The following is a 20,086-nucleotide window of genomic DNA, read 5'->3' on the forward strand; positions in this document are numbered from 1 at the left end:
CATTTCTCTTGACAAAACATAAAATACTCAGTGCTTTGTTGACGTCTTACCAGCCGTCTCTGTTACTGACAGATTCTCAGAGGGTACAAGGTGAAAGTTCTTCACGATTAACTGATTATCTCATTATCTGTGTATACATTTTCACCAAGCAGGTGTGTTCCTTACACCTGAGCTGAATGATTTGTGCCATGCAGCACCCCATTTGGTGAGAGGAGGCCTATCACCGCTCTCCACAAACCTGTGTGCACCTAAGGACCCCACCCACCACCACAAGGGGTGTATAAAAGCTGTAACTGGGGGCCCACTGCTTAACAGGGAGCCTGCTATTTTGTTGTGTGTATTCTTGCTGCTACCAGGAAAAGGTAAGGGTTTCCCACCACAAAGTATTTCTAATAGGTGCCTGAGTCCTGTCTGCTGTATGACCAGCAAAGATGTGCTGTACTAGTCAGGATGTCAAGATTTAGGCAATTTGTCAACTTAGAAGCCTGCATCCTAAAGAGCAGGTACAGTAAGAGAGGTAAGGACACAATTAAAATACTAAGTTTTATTTAGCTATGAAAGCTGTAACTGAATAACATGCTGCTACTGAATGTTTGCTCTCCAGCGTAAGTACACAGTGTGCTTATCAAAAATGCAATTAGCAAAGACTACGCAAATATAATTAGAAACACTAGCTTTATTCTTGTTTCCAGTGCTGATTAAAGTAGGTTTCTTACAGTTCCCTTCAGCTGCTTCAACCCTTGAATCAGCTGGGGGTTATGAGGCTGTATCTTCTGCTTTACTCAATTCTTCTTCAGTTTCTGCATCTGCCACCTCGGTGTGACTGCAGACAGCATCCCTAGCTGATAGCTTTCTCATTTTGATGTTTGGCAATCTCTTCAGATCACCATCCCATTCCCTGAAAGAAAAAGTCACAAAAAACACTTATGGATAGGAATAGCAGGAAAAAGTAGCAGAGTTAGTTCACCTCTTCTCAGGAGATGCTAACTCAAGTGATGCTGGTTTTCTAACGTATACTATCAGTCCAACTGCAGTATGAATGAGTGTCTGCGTTTTCACCTGATCTTGGACACTACAGTAGCTGCAAATTGTCTGTGAAGAACTAAGTACTTTCACATTTGAAAGTCTGAAAAACAACCAACAAACCTGTTTCACTTTATCCCCACAGACTATTTGTATCCTCAGTTACTTGAGACCAACTGCTTCTAGGTTAGACACACTAAACTCACCAGCTCCTCTGGAAAAGCAGTTCAGAAGACTTTCTTTCATATGGCTGCTCAACTTGCAGAGCTAATATCACATGTACATCAAGTACTTCATTACAATTTATGGTAACTGTTAACATCTTGTATGACTTCAGGCAATTTGGTCTAGTGGGAGGTGTCCCTGCCCACGGCAAGGGGGTTGGACCTAGGTCATCTTTAAGGTCTCTTCCAACCCAAACCATTTTGTGATTCTGTAACTGGCTTCAAGGAGACAAAAAATATTAATAAACAATAATTCACATAAGTACATTACTTCAAAAGGCTGCATAAAGGAGGAAGGGTTCACTTAAATATCCCATGTCGAATCCTGTATTCAACTGATAAAATGGCTGCTTGATGATGGTGTACTTCATGGATAATTTTTCTCAACTGCAAAGATAGTATGTGCCAATTATAAGCTAGACGTGCTACTTTTGGATCTACCAAGGCAATAAAACAGTAACACCTCCATCAGATATCCCAGTGCATGAAATCAATTGTGCATATAAAAACATGGCAGCCAGAGGTCCCTTTGAAATCTCCAGCAATATTCCACCATCCTGGGACTATGACTTCTGGCTGCACACCACCCCTAGGAGATGGTGCTGTATCACTCCTTGCAACATTTAGCATTCGTAAGTTTTGGGGGTTTTCCCCCAAGTATCTGCTTTGATAGAGCTGTCAGCAAGAGCAAGACACACCAAAGTGTTTCTTCAACCTCTTCCCAAGTCATACTGGCTTGCTAGCCGAGATGAGCTAGCAGCAAGTTCTACATCTCCCAGAGCCTTAAGTGGATGTCATCGATTCTCTCATGACTTTCAACTAGTACATATACAAAAACACTGCCGCAGACCTTAGTTCACCTACATGTGCATCTTGTATCTTAGAAAACAAGACTAAGAACTTAGTGCTGTTTTAGCTTACTTAATGGTTAAGTTCTGACTATAAATAATTTAGGTCACGACACTATATGACTGCAATTACCATCTGAAATCTCATTTCAGGTAAGAGAACTATTCCACTGTATTTCCATTTATCTATAAATCCATGTCTTGATCCTCAGAAACTAACAGTGAGTGTTAATTATGTTAGTGTAAATTGGTGAACCGCTCAGGTAACGAAAAAACATTCCCTAAGAATATCAAAAAAAAAAAAAAAAAGGTACTTAAGATGCAGAAATGGAACTCTAACTGTTGAAGCTTTCTAACACACTCCCAATGTCTTACTGATTAACTGTCACCTGTAACAGCTACAAATTGCTGAGTTAGCAGCACCATACCTAGTCTTTTTCAAACAAGACAAATATTTAGCAATTTTGCATAAATCCTTTAAGAAAAGACAATACAACATGTCAAATTCAGAAACAGTGTTTTGCATAAACAGATTAATTAGTAGTGAGAATAAAAGGACCTTACCTGAAAAATTTAAGGTGCTTGCTGTTCACAATGTCTGGGATTTCTAATGGGAATGAAATTAAATACTATTAGATGTGTTACGTTATTCAAGTGAGTCTCATTTCAAAGAAAGGGCTGAACATATTATTTCAGGCACTGTAAAACCAAGAAAATGACAATAAGGATTCATGCTAGAAAGTTACTAGAACAATACATAAACACAAAGACCTCTCACTGCTGAAGTAAAGAAAGTGAAATTATACTTATGAACTGTTCCAGAATTCAAACATACCAGCTATTGAGAACCCAGTCCTGACAAATAAGAAGGTGCTTCACCTTCTCTAAACTGACACATCTGAAAAATAGCAAGAAACGTAAGCACTTAAAAGATTCCCTTTAAAAAAAGTCCAGTGAAGAAATCAGAAAAACGATTAATATATTTATTTTAAAAGCATAACTAGCCTCCTCAAGGAGGCTTATCAAGGTCTGCTTATGATAGTTTTTGAAAGACATTCCTTCACCTGCGTAATAAAAATTCTACTTTGCATTAACTTAATCTAAAGACACACCACAGATACAAGACACAATAAAAAAGATTACTTTCATAACTGACCTAAATATACAATAAACACTATTAATTAGTTAGTATTAAGTGCTTAGGAAATGAAATGTTTAAGGAAAACAATTTCAAAGCACTTAAGTCACCACTGCATGCACGATAGATCAGTAGCAGAGTTAGGAAAGTAAATTCAAGTAAGAAAATCTAAGAAACACTTCAACACACTTTTGAAAATTTACCGTGTACAAGAATATGTATGTGTATATAAAATATAAACACTGGGAAGAGTACAGTTAGGTTCTTGGGTGTTTGAAGAGAACATGTTTTTGGATTTTGGGATATACTACTACTTACTTCCACCTGGACCAAGAGAGTGTAAAAGCAAAGAATGACTATTTTATGGCAATTAACCTCACTGCAATGCAATTATAGTTTGCATTGTTAAATACCTGTTCCAGAAGCCACTCTTGCTACTGGGACGCTTGCTCTGGTTGCTGAAATGACTGATAAATACTGCAGTAAATGCAATGTAATATTTGGCAGCGGCAAGTTTTAGGTTGTGCTTACGCATATGTTTGCAGTATGTTATACAATGCAAACCACAGAACTGCCAGATTAGGAACTGAACTAGGAACTCTTGTCCAACTGTTTTGCGTGTAGAAATAATTAGTTACTGCACAGTAACTGACTTTATTCATTACGGTGGAAAGCTGCAGTAGCACCGTATTGTCAGATTAATAACACTTGTTTTACTGATGTATCTCCATAGCATGCACCAGGGTCATGGTTTTTGCCATTCTGTTTCTTTTTCAGAAGTATGCTGTTCATAAAAACATCATCATTCTTCACAGCAGTAACCATTTCTCTCTCCTAAAGCAAAGACTTGCAGAAGAAATTTACCTAAATCTCACAAGAACTGAAGTGGCGCTGCTCTTGGCACAACATAAGCAGTATTCATGTCATGTTCATTAGAACTATCATAAGGAGAAAACACCCAAGTTGGGTCAAAAGGTGCTATTGCAGTCTGAAGTTACAAAGGGAAAAGGATGTCAAACTGTAGATGTTTTGTAGATGTACATGTTCTTTAAATGAAGAACCATTCAGGTACACAATCATGATTGTTACAGAAGGCAACAGCTATCAGTGCCGTAGTTATGCTAGCAAATACATGCAAGCGATAAAACTTTCATTTAAATTAAAATCAATTTCCTTATATCCTGAAATTTCAAGAACTAACTAATAAAAGTGGTGCATTTAGCTTTAAAGGCTCTTCTTCCCCAAAATTTACCTCCCACTTCTGTAAGAACATGCTAGGCAAATAAAGGCAAATTATCAAAAATGTATGATGTTCAGATGAAATAATTATGATGTTTTTCAACTAAAAGCACACTAACTCTAAATTCTGTCAAAATATCTTGTCAAAATCTAGGATTCCCTTTCAATAGCTTTCCTATAAACACGAAAGACCAGATTAAAATACACTCACACAAATGACAATACGTCAGGTAGAAAAGAGCAGTAAAATTAACTTAGATATATTTAAGGGGTAAGGGGGGTGAGAAGTAACTGCTAACAAAACTCAACAACCTCTGACTGAATGTTCCCTGTATAGGTACTATTTTTTTAAGACTAAAATTTGATGTGCTTTTGGATATCTACCACTTCCGTAAACATGCTAAAAATAATTTTTTTCATTTGCATATACCTGATATATACAGCATTGAATTATAAGAGAATTTCTTATTTCTTAATTCTAAGCAATTCATATCATGTAGTTTGTTCACAGCAAATGCATACGCCTACAAGAAATAACTGAATTCAGGAATGGGGGGGGGGGGGAAGGAGGAACAGCTACTATGTCAGTTATCAAAGCTTCACTACAGCTTCCAGTGATAATGATGGAGAGCATAAAAGCAGTTTCCAGCTGATTTCCATTTATCTCCGATCTCTAATTACAGTATTTAGCAGCAACTATTTTCTGTGAATGACTACTGTCCTAGACAGAGAGCAAAACCTGCAGCAGCTGTGATAACAAATAATGAATGATTTGAGAGCGTATTTAATATGTGAAGTTGCACCATGCTCTCTGAACGCTTTACTTACTAATGCTATAATAACCTCCAATTTTGCTTACAATATTTCTGGATTCTTTATTTTTATGTTGTGCTTGTGCGTTTGACATCTTTCTATCTAGTCCTACTCATTTTTTGTCAGCTTTCCACAAAGCAATACAGTAAAAAAGAACTAAAATTTAAAAGTACTACCAGAAAGGAAATTTTCTTCAACTGAGCCATTTGATGACATTCATAGGTTCTACCTTCCTATGACTTTTTCCCCCTTCTAAGTGAACAAAAATGGATTTCTGTTACATGTGAAGTCATACAGATATTTCTGAATTCCTCTGCAATTGCAAGATGTGAAAGTAACAAGTAGTAGTTGCAAAATTTTTACAACTATTTGTTTTTAATTGGTAAAATACAATCAAGGGGAATATGACATGCAGCCCAAACCTTGCTCACCTTTGTATCTGATCAATATTGATTTTTCAATTCTTCCATGACTTACTTTAACCATTAGCCAGACTGACTACCTTTGAATAATACTTTAGCATTAAAGCCAAGTCCATCATTTGACCCCAACATGCCTACTTGTGAAAGAAAAATGCAAATAATAAATCTCAGTACTATTTTGTACTTCACTTTTTTCAAGTCTTTGGTTTTTGTACAATTATTGTCCCTTTTTTCTTATTTCACCAGCTTACTGATGCTTCCAGTTATCTCATTCTCAGACTTATGTCTTTCTCACAAGTAGCTTGCATCTGTGCGCTACCTCCCAGAAGACAAAATACTTTCATAAAGAGTTTGTTTCTTCTTATGGGAAACTCTATGCACTTTATGAGGAAGTCTTCAGCTCTAATGCTTGTGTTGTGATTTTTCACATGACTGCTTCTCAGTTGATCTTGGAAGATTTCACTAGACACTCCACTGCCACAGAAAGATAAATGGTAATAAAAAAGCCAACGAGAATAACTGGCATTATGATTTTATTCAAACTTGTGATGATGGCCAAGGTAAATGTTTTAAAAACTCAAAGTGCTTTCAGCTGAGCTTTCATCTGTAACACTTAATTTGAAATCTTCAGAATTTTTGGGAGTTTGATTATTAAGAGGTTAAGTGTTAGGGCCTTCATATATATTCCCTCCAACACCTCCCACGAGTCAAAGAAAGCAAAACTCCTCTGCCTGAGAGCAAAAGGAAAAATGTGTGTTTCCTCCTTGTGGATTATCATTTGTGCCTGTAGAGTAGATGTGTCATAATAGTCCAGCATTTCTTCCCGGATTCCCTCAATTTTAATAGAAAGACTTAGAAATATTCAAACTTTGGAAGTACTTGTCAGCAACAAACTAGCTGTTAGTGAGTTCCTTTGAGAATTGAATAATAAACATACTGCCTAAAAATTTCACTTAGGTTCTAGCCTCGTGAGCAGGAGGAGAAGGTATGACCACGTGGTTATTTCTAATGCTTTTACATACCTATCCCATAGCCTTCATAGAGCTGTCTTTCTCGTTCCATGGTCTGCTTGATGACAGTTTCCCGTGAACCATGCTGTCTTCCCTGTCTACCTTTAATACTGTTTCGTAATTCAATCTGCTCCAGTTCATCACTGAATCGGCCCATGTATCTGAAAGAAATAAGATGCACTTATGCTACATGTATTCATGCAAAATTTTTGCACAACAGAATTATTCTGACAATCTAAGAAGTTGTTTTAAAAATTATATTTCCTAAATTAGTCAGAGATACAGTTCAAATCTAAGAAACATCACTTTCATCGTCAAAGTAAAAGCCCCATTTAGAAATACATTTGAATCATCTGCTGCTTACAGAACATTTTTTGTTTTTTTGTTCAAACTACTTTAGATAAAACTTCCATGCTATCATGAGTTCTCAGTGTTAGATTTAAGTTTTCTTAAATTTTAAGAGCTGAATTTCATCATCTCATTAATGGGTTTTGTGGTTCTTCTGTCTTATACATCATTGTGACATCATCCATGTCATATACATCATTGTGTAATCATCCAAACTGGATCCACAGAGTAAATTGTTACTGCCTTTGCAGTATCACTAGTGTTGGCTAGCAGCTTACAGATTTCATGAACTGTGAAAGAAATATTTCAGAGCTTCTGAAAGAAAATGGACATAATGCAAATTTTTAAGAATACATAAATATTATATCCTTACACTTGAAGGTAAAAACTCATGACAGGCCACAGGTACATATATCCAGCAGCACAGAACTAAGTTCTTTCTTACCTAAATCCAATTTTGATATTTCCTGCCCTAAAACTCTGCCCACCTGAATATTACTTAATCTTCTCACCAAAGAAAAAAGGTGTAAGGAATAGAACAAACTTTGTGCATTGTTTCACTGAACAGCCCAACTAGCAAATTCAGGCAATTACATTTCTCCAAATAATCAATCCTCCACACAATACAATAGAAGATAGACACTTAAATAAAAATGCAAGGGTTACTTCAATAATTCTATTGTAAATATATATATGTACCTTTTAATATGTAACTGTCCTGTTTTAACAAAATCAACTACTTGATATTACTAATAGTAACATAACAAGTAAGTCCTCTGAGTCAACATCACTACATAGATCTTATTTAAGAACATTATTTTAAAAGACAAATCAAGCTTTTCAGTCCCATTTTAACTGCAGACTTACTCTTCAATTAGTTCACAAGCTTCTTTCTTTGTGTAGTCAGTTTTATTGGGGTCAAGGTGACTTTGAAACCATTGCAACTTTTCTCCTGAAAAAAAAAAAGTGACCATTAATGATTATATTACCATGGTATCACCAGCAAAGATTAAAGTTCTTCAAAGTTTCTTAAATAAACCTCGATTATTCAAGATTTTGAATAGAAATTCGGCTCACTGATCATGTGTATACCGGGTATGGAGGTATCTATAATAGAAACATTGTTCCTTTTGGAAAGAAGTTTTAATACTTTGCTGTGGATTACTGGAAACTAGTATCTAAAATATCAATTGGATCAATTGCTTAAGATGCCAAGTTATGAATGCCCAAAGGAAAAACAACAACAACAACAGAGTGGCTGAACAAGAGTTCCAGTTACCACAATTATTAAATAATTCAATTGAAAAGGTGAATGTCAATCATTTGAAAGAAAAATATTTCAGGTTGTCTCTTGAAGTCTTGTATTTACTTGACAGACATTATTACAGTGTCTGTTAAGCTACATATATAATCTTATTTTAGAAATGTTTAAGAAAAGCATGGAGACAAGTACAATAAATACAAGTACAGATGTATAAAAAGAGATGTTTGTTCTATATTAACCTGTTGTCGTGTACACTAAGGATTAGGCTCTAAGCCACGAGTTCAACCCCATAAGTAATACTTCAAAGAATCTCAGGTATTTCAGCACTTCTTCAAAGTCTCTTTTAAGATTACAGAGTCAGATTATAGATAAAGAAACTTCAAGTAGAGAAGCTATAAAGTTGGTAAAACAAATTTTATGATAAAAAGTTGACTAATGTATTCAGTAATAGATGTTTCTGCTCACCAATAATATTCAAACGCAAAGCTTTTTCAGTCTTCAACCTAACAGAGCAAAACAGACATGTTAGCAAGGAATGAATACCATGTAAATAAAAATTATCTTCACTTTCCTTCCCCAGAAAATAGTTTTGGACTCAAGATGGAAGTCAAGGTAAAAGTTCAAATGGAAAATATCTGCCGAACACAGAACAATGTACAACATATTTTGCTTTGTTGAAAATTTCTACTTTTTGGTAGTTACCACCTGAAATTCATCCAGTCTACCTATTAAGTTAAAATAGTATGTTGGAAGAAAAGAAATAGAAAAACAGGATGAAAGATCTGCACTTTAGTATTATTGTTAAGCATTTCTAATATTCTGCTGGTATTATTTCACGTGTTTGAAAATCAAAAACAGAAGGCTTCACTGTCGTGCATTCTCACAAATCAAACATAATAGGAAAAATATCATATTAGTATATAATAAACTGATTATTAAAGTTAGTGCTTAGCAGTAAAACTTAAAATGTTAAGAAACTGAAATTAACTTTTAAAATTAAAAATATGAAGAAAATTAATCTCAATGTGTTTTTCACTCCACCTCAATTTCTGGTGGGATACCGAAGCCTTCTGTATTCTGAGAGATGTGTGTACACAATTCAGTTTGGGACTAATTCCAGTCCTATTAAGAAATTCTTAGAGAACACAAGTTCTCCTGTTGCCTCATGCCCTACAGCTCTCAGATTCAGTCTGGAGCAATGAATGTTGTTGAATGTCATTTTATTGCCAGAAAGGAAAGGAATAGATTGGGATTAGTATAAAGTTTGTCACTGGAAAAATATCTTAGCCATGCATGTGTGCTGTATACATCCAAGGACTTGTGATATAATTAAGAGGAGGTTTTCTTATTTAATAAGAAAACTGATAAAGAATAAAGAAAATGATAAAGGATATCATTTGAAAGAGCAAATGCTGTCGAAAATTCAACTCAGTTCAAAGCTAATTAAATTGATTAAATTCCTTGTACTCTATAGGATTTAATGAACATTTCACAGTTAACTGAATTAACTCAAGGACAGAAGATATCACCTGTCGCAAAAGTTCACATCAAAAGAGAAAGTCCTACTTTCTAGAGACAAACATACTTGAGTCACTTGGCCATAAACCTACACTGTTAAAGTAATGATTACCTTTTTCATGTAGTATTTACGTTTTTAATGTAAAAAATTGTAAATTTTTAAAAATGTAGATTTTTTAAATATAAAAATCTATAGAAGTCATGCAACAGGGTTGAGTTTTATCAAACCTGCCAAAAAAAAAAACCAAGCTGGTTGATTAATTAAATGATCCTAGCGTTCAACTAAAAATGACACCAGTTCGCATGGATTAAAGGACAGATCCGGATGAGAAGATGTTTAAAAAAAAAAAAAAAAAAGGGAAAAATATTTAGATTGGAAGTCCGCTTTAAAACTCTGCTGTAAAAGACGTCATCAATAAAAAATGTGGTAGGGAGCCTGCAGAAGGCTTACAGCACAGATCGTGGAGTTATGACAGGTGAGAGTATCCACGACAAGGATTTTTTATTTCCACACAGTGGGGACCACAGCCGCAGTCCCTGCTGTGAACCTTGCATGGCAACAAAGCGAGCCAAGCACATCTGCAAAGTGTTGCCATAGAGAAAACTACAATGCCATCTAGAAAAGCTTCCTGATTAGGATCACAAATTGTCATCTATCTATGCTTTAAAACACTAAGAGCTGCCATTTGGGCCCACGATGGTTGTTAGCTCATTTGTTTATCTAGGCAATGATGCACATAACCAGGCTTATCTTTTGGAAGAAAAACCTCCTTTAGTCTTTAGGTGTGCACAACTTATTTCAGTATGAGAAATATTGGGTGACAGGATCAGATATTGCCTCACTGTACTTTTCATAAAAGCCTGACCTCAATGACTGCTAGAAGACAACAGTATTAGCAGGGAGGCTAATCAAATGAGCTAAGGCAAAGACAGTTCCTCTCATCTCCTTCCACACAGTGAGTAACATCTTTTACTCAAGGGAAAGAGGATAATGGCAGGGATACAATCTTGTGGCAGGCAGGCTGTTGCTTCTTAATGATTTTCTACCAAATGGAAAAAAAAATAATCAAATCATGCTTAGCCATTGATTATTGATAAGGGTGATAAGCAGTTTTCTTGAGATGTACTAGGTACTTTAAAAGTTAACTTTCATTCTCCATTAGCACTTCTTATCGCAGATACTGTATTCAACTGCTCTAAATATTAGAATTGAATAAATAATATTTTGCCAAATCAGTTTATTAATTTGGTATTTTTTTCCCTGCCATACCCACCCATACAATGCCACTTACAGCTCTGAGAATGAAGACTGACTCCTTTATTAAGAAATGTCATGGCTGACAGAACAAATTTCCTTTTGTTTCTTGTTTCAGGTTGCTAAATACCTTTTGTAGTTCTCCCTATACATGCCAATTTTTATTAGCTGACTCACCAATTAGTAGCTTGGCTAAGCACTTCAGGATACTTCCATATGAAACTACCTTTATAAAAAATTAAAATCAACATATTTGCAGTTCATTTTCTTTTATTTCTGTAACCAAAACTGAAATAGTTTTAAGAGTTAACATTCTTCAGTTTCACATAAAGAATGTACAAGAATACATCTCAAAGTATCACTACTGCAACGAGCACAACTAGGATCATAGTAGCTCAAGGGAGATTAAGAGGTTAGACAACAGAAAAGCTAAGGAGAAACAAACAATAGAGTTCCACATGCAGATATAAGACTCTGGCTTATTCCTAAGGGGAAACAGTACTTCATGCCAGATCAAGAAATACTGTAAAAATTTCTTAGCTCTCATACCTCAGAGCATGGTATTATTTCGACTGGTATCTCTGTAACGAAAATGGACAGACTCCTGAAAAATTTACAACGTATGCACAACAGAAAAGGTATATCCTGAGTTAGGCACGAAGAAGAAAATCCTGTAATAGATCAGCTTTGGCTACCAAAAACTGAGACAGAGATTTCAGCAGTTACAAACAAAATACGGTTGGTGTTGGTGCATCATTACTAACAGAAGTTCTAGGACTATTTCAGCGTGTTCTACTTACCTGAAGTGTAGAAAAAGCAATGTTCTACTGGCACAAGTGAGCCAGGTATTGCTGGCTCATAACATCTTTGTAATGATTTAACAGAGCAACCAACTTGCCTGTAGGAATAAGGATTCACATGTAGATTAAGAAAGAATAAATTGGTAGAAATATACTGGAATTTGGTGCTGATTAGACCTTGAGGAGAGCTGTGAAGAGGGACACAGAAAGGTGTGATTCAAGTGAACAGAGTGACAGAAGATTGTAGTCAATTTTCTAAAACCAATTGGTCTGTCTCCCCTCATTATGGTCAAGATTGGTCCTTTGTAATACAGGCAGTTTCTGGACAACAAACTTATTATTACTGTCATGTTTCATTGAGAATGCTTGCTTAGAAGATTACTTCGATGACAGATTTCTGCAGCTTATAGAATTTCTCCTGCCTTTTTCCTAGCATTGCACAGTCTTACTGAAATTCCTTGTGGGTAACGTCCTCCCTTTTTTTATTTAGCTTGTTTGGGCAAAAGATGTGCGTTTCATAGCTAAATGCAAATCCCTTTCCTATTTAACATGAACAGGCATGTTAATAGTAGCTATTTCCATACCTTCTTAATACAGAAAAGTAAAAAAGTAAATAGAAGCCTAAATTGTCTCTAGTCCCGAATTCTGTCTCAAGCCAAGTACCGAAGAAAACACAAAAATCAAGGAAAACATTTATCAATAACTTCCACAAAAGACACTGAGCTTCCAGTAACACGTTGTTCAAGGGCTACCTACACCCAAATGATACGTTTGTATTGAACATTTATCAATAGATAAGGTGTACATGTGTTCAAAAAGTATCGCACACATTTCCCCAATCTCAACTGCAGCACCTTGTGGCAAGTAATTCCAGTTTAACTAAAATAATACAGACTGTGCAGAAGAACTTCCTAGTGTGACTGATTGTGTCTCATCCCTATTTCAGATGAAATCTTTATCTTTTTTGATTGAAGAATCATGTTTTCTTTGCCACAGAAGTTTATTAGCCTGTATAGAGAAATTGTCCCTTTCACTGAGGGCAGGTGAGATCATATTAGGAATACTGCCTCAGGTTTCAGGCCCTGCCCACATCTATTTCTATAGTGTAAGAAGCATGTTCAAGAAAGTATGAGAATAGTAGATGGGACCAAGAAAGAATATGCTGCAGAGATCATGAGGGAGCATCTCCTACTGACCTATTTCAACTTCAGTATATAATTTTCCAGCAAAGAATTCTTCAGTAAACTTCTTGCCGTTAAGGCTCAAATTTGGAAGAAACAATGCTAGAGCATTTATTTAATATTACCAGCTCCTGTTAAAAGACAGTACTTATGAAATTTCCAAAAGCAGTGAAGAAGAAACGACGTGTGGGCTACTGCTTTTCCTTCAGCAGAGTAGAAAGTCTTCCTCAGCCTACAGCATCAGAAACGTATTTATTCATTTTCAGAGCTCTGCAAACAGAACCCAAATCACATTCTAAAGAAACTCACAGATAAGTAATTACACTGATAAGACCGATTAGTGGCTAAACAGACTGTTTTTAACACCTGCGTAACTCCCAATATTAAAAAATCAAAACATTTAAAAGGTAAGATTTAACAAGCTGATTAATACAGATAACACAGATCCATAATAAACTAGAACAAGACTTTTAAAGAAAATAGGGAAGAACTTAAAGAAACATTAGCCATGTCTTTTGAGTTAAACTGACTTCCTCCAATTGTCTATATTCTAATGCAAATCGTATTTAGAACATCACAACAAAACAGAGCTACAAAGTGAACAATGATAATTACTCAGATAGGACTGAGGACTGCAAGATGTAGAGATCTTATTTATGGATAGAATATTTTTCTCTCACAATAAGCTTTGGATAGTCCAGGTTGACACACTACTTTTGGCAGAACGGTTTCCCTATGAGAAAGAAAGGGTTACATCAGTTACCATCAGCCTAAAGGACTCACACCTGAAAAAGTAAGAGAGCTTGAAAAAGAAAAGGTAAATATAAAGAAACAGAACCTAAAGAAAATGATAGTAATCTACTTCTTCTAATTGTAATCCCAGTTTCTCTGTTAAGACATCAGGCTTCATTTGATCCCCACAAAAAATAGGGATAAAAACAACTGCTCCTTCATTGGGTTGCTTGACTCACACCTTTGATTAGCCTGCTGGGCAGCCAACACTTAATGGCTTCCTATAAAATGGTGCTTTCTCCTCCTATAAGCTAGAACTCATACCAAAATATGGCTTACTTGCTTCATTTAGAAGCGTTTTACTGTTATGGCTAGCTCTGTTTGCTATGCTTCAGAAGGAAGTAACACAAAGACTAACCATGCTACTTATACAGACTGTTATCTCCTACACAGGTAAGAAACTCTTCATTTCTTTTATGTAAACTTCCTTTTTAAAAAGCTGTTAACTTTATGAAGTTACTCTTTAGTGTGGAAAAAAAATAATTAAAGGGCAAGTCATATAGAATAACACTATTCCAGCAGGAGTTTTTTTACTTTCATTTCTTGCTATTTTAAGAGGAAACAAAAATAGCACTCCAAGAAGAGCTTGTCAGTACAGGTGTCTGTATCAGTATAATTCTACCCACATGAACAAATCACTAAAAGACTTGATTGAGTGTGCCCTATCACAATGAATAACCGCTACCTCACTCCTTTACACACTAAGTCTTCTTGTGCATGTTTTTCTTTATTGGAAAACTACAGATGTAAGCACCAAGAATCAAGTATGAATCAGTTACCTTTTGTGATTAAGCTTCCTGAATGGCAGTTATGAGGCAAAATGAGATAATTAGGGGATGACAATTTAGAACTAGGAAAACAACCACAAAAATAATTTACAAACAGTAGTCAGAAAAGCACAGACAACACAAAGCAGCAGGGAAAGCTTCTTGCACACTAGGAATCTGCACAATCCTCACCAAGTGCTGCTTGCAACTTCTTGCAGCAGCTCTGCTGAAGCTACAGGACACAGCTGTGTCCTATTTTCCCTAGTGAAGGGCCTCTTCCTAGGCAGAGTAACCTTACAAGTTTGCCCTGGATAGGGCTGCACAACCTCTGAGGAACCCTTCAACTCTAACAGCAGTTCCCAACGCAACACCTTCAGGTGTGTGAATACTTTGGTTCAGTTTGTGTGGTCTATCAAAGTATCAGTATACTTTGACAGAAAATGCCTGAAGTACAGTTTAATAGATTTCTAAATGAACAGTCATGCTATATCAGCGTTCAAAGAGTTGGTTGGTATATGTGTTAGAAACAGCAAGCTGAGACAGAATGGAAATCAAAGGCCTGTCCTCTCCACCTATCTTTCCCCTCTGCAATAGGGGAAAGAAAATTAAAAGATGGAACAGCAGGAAATCACCAAAAGGAGTTAACTATTTAGTCTTATTCAGAAGTCTCTCTCCCGTAGGAAGGACACCAAATGATGTTTCTGGCTCTTCTCTATGAACTCAGCACTTCAGTACAAGAAGCCAGACCCTAAGCAGGTTTCTTACTAAATCTTGAAGTAAAGTAAAACAAGGTGACTAAACTTCATGCGAAGTCACTAGCATGATGCCATTCAGGCTATTAAAAAGCAAAATGCTGTGATAAGAAGAATCACAGAATCATTAAGGTTGGAAAGTATCTCTAAGAAGCCTTATTTACAAGTAGCTGAACTACATCCTTAAGCTGATTTTTGTCAATATAGGTCTGTCAGTTCGCATGGCCTATATAGCATGGTAGTGGTAGGCTGTTTTATTAAAATAAATAGATGTTAAGGTTGTATCAGCATAACAGTCCCCTTTCACCAGCACTCACAAACAAAAGTATCTACTGTAATATCCTTCAGTCTGTACGTAAGGTTGCACAGTAAACTTACTTTTCTTTCTTATCCTGTTTGTGTGCTTCCCTTGCAAGTTGTGCAGCTTTTCTGCTGTAAGGATGGATAACCTTCTTCTCTTGCTTCGCGCCTTTGCTTTTCGGTAACTTTGGCTGAAAAGAAATCAAAGATACTGTATGCCACTAAACTCAAACATTCAAGGAAAGATAGGGGCGCGTGTCATGGTAGGGACTTAAAAACTCATGAATCCCTATCTCACAAACCCCTTAATTTATAGTAGTGCTTTACCAGTTCCAACAGGTGGATCTTACCCCCCTCAATAACGTACACAACAACAAAATTATTTAAGCACATTCCGTGCTGTAATGTAACTACTGGAATGTAGGAAATGCTGCAACACATTTTGCATAAGGCCTTCCCTCAAAATGCATGCTTTGTAGAACTCTGTGGCTAGGAAACTAAGATTACTGCTGCGTGCCTCAGCAAGTTTCTGACTCAAGTTTCTGATTGTTTTGATTTCCAGAAAAGGCCAGATGTAACTTATGCGACAAAACAGAAGGGGTTTTTTTGTTCTTTCCAGCAGACCATGGGAGTGCCTCTGGCTGCTGTCTGGTAAGAGGCACTGCACTTGCTATGCAGCACAGAAAGGGAATACCGCCCACAAATTTAAGAGTCCTGGGCCACGGTTTTGAGCTTTGTTACTTTTCGGTAGAAAAGCATGTTTGAACGAAACTGAAAGGCTTTATCGATTAATATGCAACTTTAATGAGAAACCTTAAGCTGTGTGTTTAAAACCAGACCCATACGCGCGAAGGGCAAATGCAATGCAGGAAGCAGCGAGGAGTAAACGGAGACTTTGTGCTTTTAAAGTGCATCACTTTATGGGTGTTTGGGATCGCGGGGGGGGCAGCTGAATCGCCATGGAAACCCAGGGAAGCCTCCAGAGGCACCGTGAGCTAGTTGCACGCGTTTTGCTCCTCGCTTTCTGCAGTCGGGGCTGGAAGCAGCAGCCGGGGGGCACAATGCCGGCCCCTCGGGAGAGGCCCCCGTGAGCACAAGGCGGGCCGAGCCGCTCCCGGCTTCTCCCTGGCTTCCCCCGACGGGAAGGGAAGAAAAGGCAAAGAAATGAAAGGAAAGGAGAGCCGCGCCATGCCCCCTGCCCGCCCGCACGCACCATGGCGATCGCTGCCCTCAGCCGCCGCCGTGCACCAGCCGCAGAGCTCCGGGCGGCGGCGCCGGCAGCGAGCACAGGGTTCCGGGGTGGGCCACCTCCTCCTCTTCCTCCTTCTCCTCCTCCTCTTCCTCCTCGTCGCCGGCATGCCTCGTAGCTGAGGGGTCTGAGGGTGACGGCCTCGCTGTAGCCGCTGCGGGGCGGGAGCAGGGGAAGGGCCTGGCTCCACTGACCGTAAAAATAGAATAAAAAATAAAACCACGCCGTAAGAACAGGCTTCTACCGTTTTCGAAGAGTCCAAGTAAAATACGTTAGGAACCAACCTCTGTGTGCTTCATGACACAGATGTGCTTTCATTCCTGCCTATGGCAGGGGGGTTGGAGTCAAATGATCTCTAATGTCCCTTCCAACCTGAGCTATTCTATGGTTCTCTGTAAAATTGTTATTTTCAACCTACATCGGCAGCTGCAACAGGAGAAACGAGAGTAAGTGAAAAAGCAGGCAAGAAATCAGAAAAACACCATGATCCAGGTAGAAAACTGCCAAGGGAATACTTCTCAAACCCTTCCTTAAAAGGCAGCTCAATGGACCCTTCAGCTAAAGAAGCGGTTAGCTTTGGGGAAATTTTTGGACCCAGATGAAAGCACTTCTGCCTGTCAACTTTTATGCTGCCACTCATTCTTCTTTTCAGTCAGTAAACCCAGATATAGTCACTTCTGAAGCAGAGGTATCAAGGTGAGTAGTGCAGGAAAGATAGCCCTCTAAGTGGCACACAGAGCTAGCTGGAAAGGTTGAAATCCATCAGCTTTATCCCTTGTCATATCTGAATTTTTGGGAACAAATGATCCAATTAGCTTGGCTACTTTGTTAACTAACATACCCACCAACACATCCAAACTTAATGATATTGATTTTAAAAAATAATCAACTTTCAGTGTCTTACACAGCACTGCCCTTCCTAAGAGCCTAACTTTCAGATTTCTTTTTCTAAGCAAGTCAAGAAGTTACCATCGAGGCCTAGTAACCATGTGCTTATAGAAAAGGCATTATGACTGTTCAACAGACAGTCACTGATAGCAGACTAAACAGAGACACTGTCATAGGGCTTACTACGTCTTGCTTAAGCATTACACGGAGAAGTAAAGTCTGTTAGCTTACCCAATGAAGTTTGGAAAAGACAGGAAAGATTATGGGCATGAAGTCCTTTGTTACACCTGACAGGAAGGATCAAAAACCCAAATGAAAAGAAGATTGATCTTTCTTAGTTCTCATTTAATATTTATTAATTTCACAGAATGATACTAACAAGTAGGAATGTACAGACAGACTTTTTTCTTCACTAGTTACCTTCAGGTGATGTCCTGACATCCAGGAGCAGAATGCATACTGCATGGTTTTGTTCCAGCCCTGGTTCTGTGTGTACCCTTGTTATATGTGTTTAAGTACAATAAAAATTATTTTCCAAGCTAAAGACGGGATGTTTTCCTTTACTGTGCTGACCTATCAAACCTCTGCCTACAGAACAGAAGATCTACTTCTGCTAAATGATCATTTAAATTTAAAATTTAATGACACCTATGTGTGCCATTATTTTTACATAATAATACTTAATACTGAGGTGTTAAGGAGTATTTTCATACTACACCTTTGTTTCACGTTCTATGTGAAGCTCAAGTGCCCATCCAGTGACAGTCATTTTCTTATGTATATAATTTACTATGTACCAGTCATAGATGGGAAACTGAGCACTGGATTTTAAATCATTCATCCAAGTAAATAAATTCAGACATGCTGTCAAGTAGCACAGGAGTCATAGTAGCTCAGTTTTAATACTGTTCAAATCCAGATGGGGCCCCCAAATTATGTTAAACTGGGAAATGCAGAAGGAAGTATGTTTTGAAAAGGAGTTAATAGTGAAATCAAATATAAGTGAGACAATACAGTAAACTGACAGTGAAAACTGTTTTACTGTGGGGTCCCACTTCATGAATACAAATTAAAGAAAGTTTTAAATTCTTTATTCATTTGGATGAACAAAAATGTGGCCTTTATTTTTTTTGTCGGCTCAGAAATTCACTGAAAACGCTTATAAAGAAACAGCATTGAGCTGAGCCTTTTCTTTTTAGATGAGCAGTTTCTAAACTTGCACCATGGCCACGCTGTAATTGCAGCCCGTATTTCCATCAGGCTCTCAAATGTGAATGCTGGCAGCTACTTTCCTGTTGGCCTGGTGGCTCCACACAGGTGTCACAGCCTCACTCACACACATTAATGTCCTTACCTTGGAGACTTTAGAGTGGGCACATCTGGAAATGTCAACAGCTTTGCTGTTCTTGGCAGAGTAGCACATAGAGACTAATGTGGTCTCCATCTATATTCTGTTTCACAGAGATGTGCCATTTGGGAAGCAGAGGGAGGTGTGTAACCAGCATTGCTTCTGACCTGGAGGGTGAGGTTGGAAGCTGAAAGGTTTCCACGGTGCAGGATTACTGAGACTCATCCTACCTAAACTTGAATTGTTAATTGGGGCATTAAGAAGGAAACTTAGGCTCTGTAGATACTTATTATACTTAATGGGCAGCTCCAAGGGGTTATTCAGCTGGTCTTTTGCCACTGACTATAATGAGACCCTTGGGTGATGATGCTTCTAATTTGATGACCTACTTACAGACCTAAAACTATTCCATGTAAATGTGCACCAATTTCTAGTCCAATCTTGTTCTTTAAATAGTTTGTAATCTGGGGAAAAAAATGTTCCTCTTTAATACTTCATTCACCCTATCCACAAAGGATCTTTTGTAAAAATGTCTTGACAGCTGTGTAGAATTGCTGTGTAATTTCTCCTAAGTCACGTTTCTACTGTATGTGTTGGTGGCAGTGAGGGGGTAACACTAGAATTCAAATTTGTCATGTTGGTATCCAGTTATTAATTTGCATTTTTTTGCATTAATTTTACTGATAACATTGTAAGTGCATACATTAAAATAGAGAAATACCTGGCTGGGGTAATCTTTACTACAGTGTTCTGTATCAATAAGGCAAAATAAAATTGGTTTAGTTAAGTATAGGTTAAGTATTCTTATATTCAAGAACAGGTTTGCTGTAAAATTTAGCTTACCATGTAATATGATGTTAAATGTTATAAAACAGTAACTAAAATATGGTACTTGCAAGAAATTATC

The 20,086-nt window shown here is 37.3% G+C and overlaps 1 protein-coding gene across 1 annotated transcript; it reads right to left on the reverse strand.

Moving 5' to 3' along the window:
• Positions 1-656: 656 nt before the first annotated feature.
• TMA16 (translation machinery associated 16 homolog) lies at positions 657-17,057 on the reverse strand. Its single transcript, XM_035550524.2, has 7 exons — positions 16,908-17,057; positions 15,773-15,885; positions 8,795-8,832; positions 7,933-8,017; positions 6,730-6,878; positions 2,660-2,702; positions 657-898 (listed from the first exon to the last, which is right to left on the reverse strand). The coding sequence occupies exons 1-7, from the start codon at positions 16,908-16,910 to the stop codon at positions 757-759; spliced, it is 573 nt and encodes a 190-aa protein (XP_035406417.1). The 5' UTR covers positions 16,911-17,057; the 3' UTR covers positions 657-756.
• Between the last annotated feature and the right edge of the window lie 3,029 nt (positions 17,058-20,086).

This window comes from Cygnus atratus, chromosome 4, assembly GCF_013377495.2.
Source record: "Cygnus atratus isolate AKBS03 ecotype Queensland, Australia chromosome 4, CAtr_DNAZoo_HiC_assembly, whole genome shotgun sequence".
In the NCBI taxonomy this organism is placed as follows: domain Eukaryota; kingdom Metazoa; phylum Chordata; class Aves; order Anseriformes; family Anatidae; genus Cygnus; species Cygnus atratus.

Excerpts from the sequence above, each read along its gene's own strand:
- TMA16 (XM_035550524.2), bottom strand. Across the intron at positions 8,833-15,772 it reads AAACAGGATAAGAAAGAAAA|GTTGAAGACTGAAAAAGCTT; the intron begins GTAAGTTTACTG and ends TTGCTCTGTTAG. Across the intron at positions 6,879-7,932 it reads GCTTGTGAACTAATTGAAGA|ATACATGGGCCGATTCAGTG; the intron begins GTAAGTCTGCAG and ends TATTTCTTTCAG.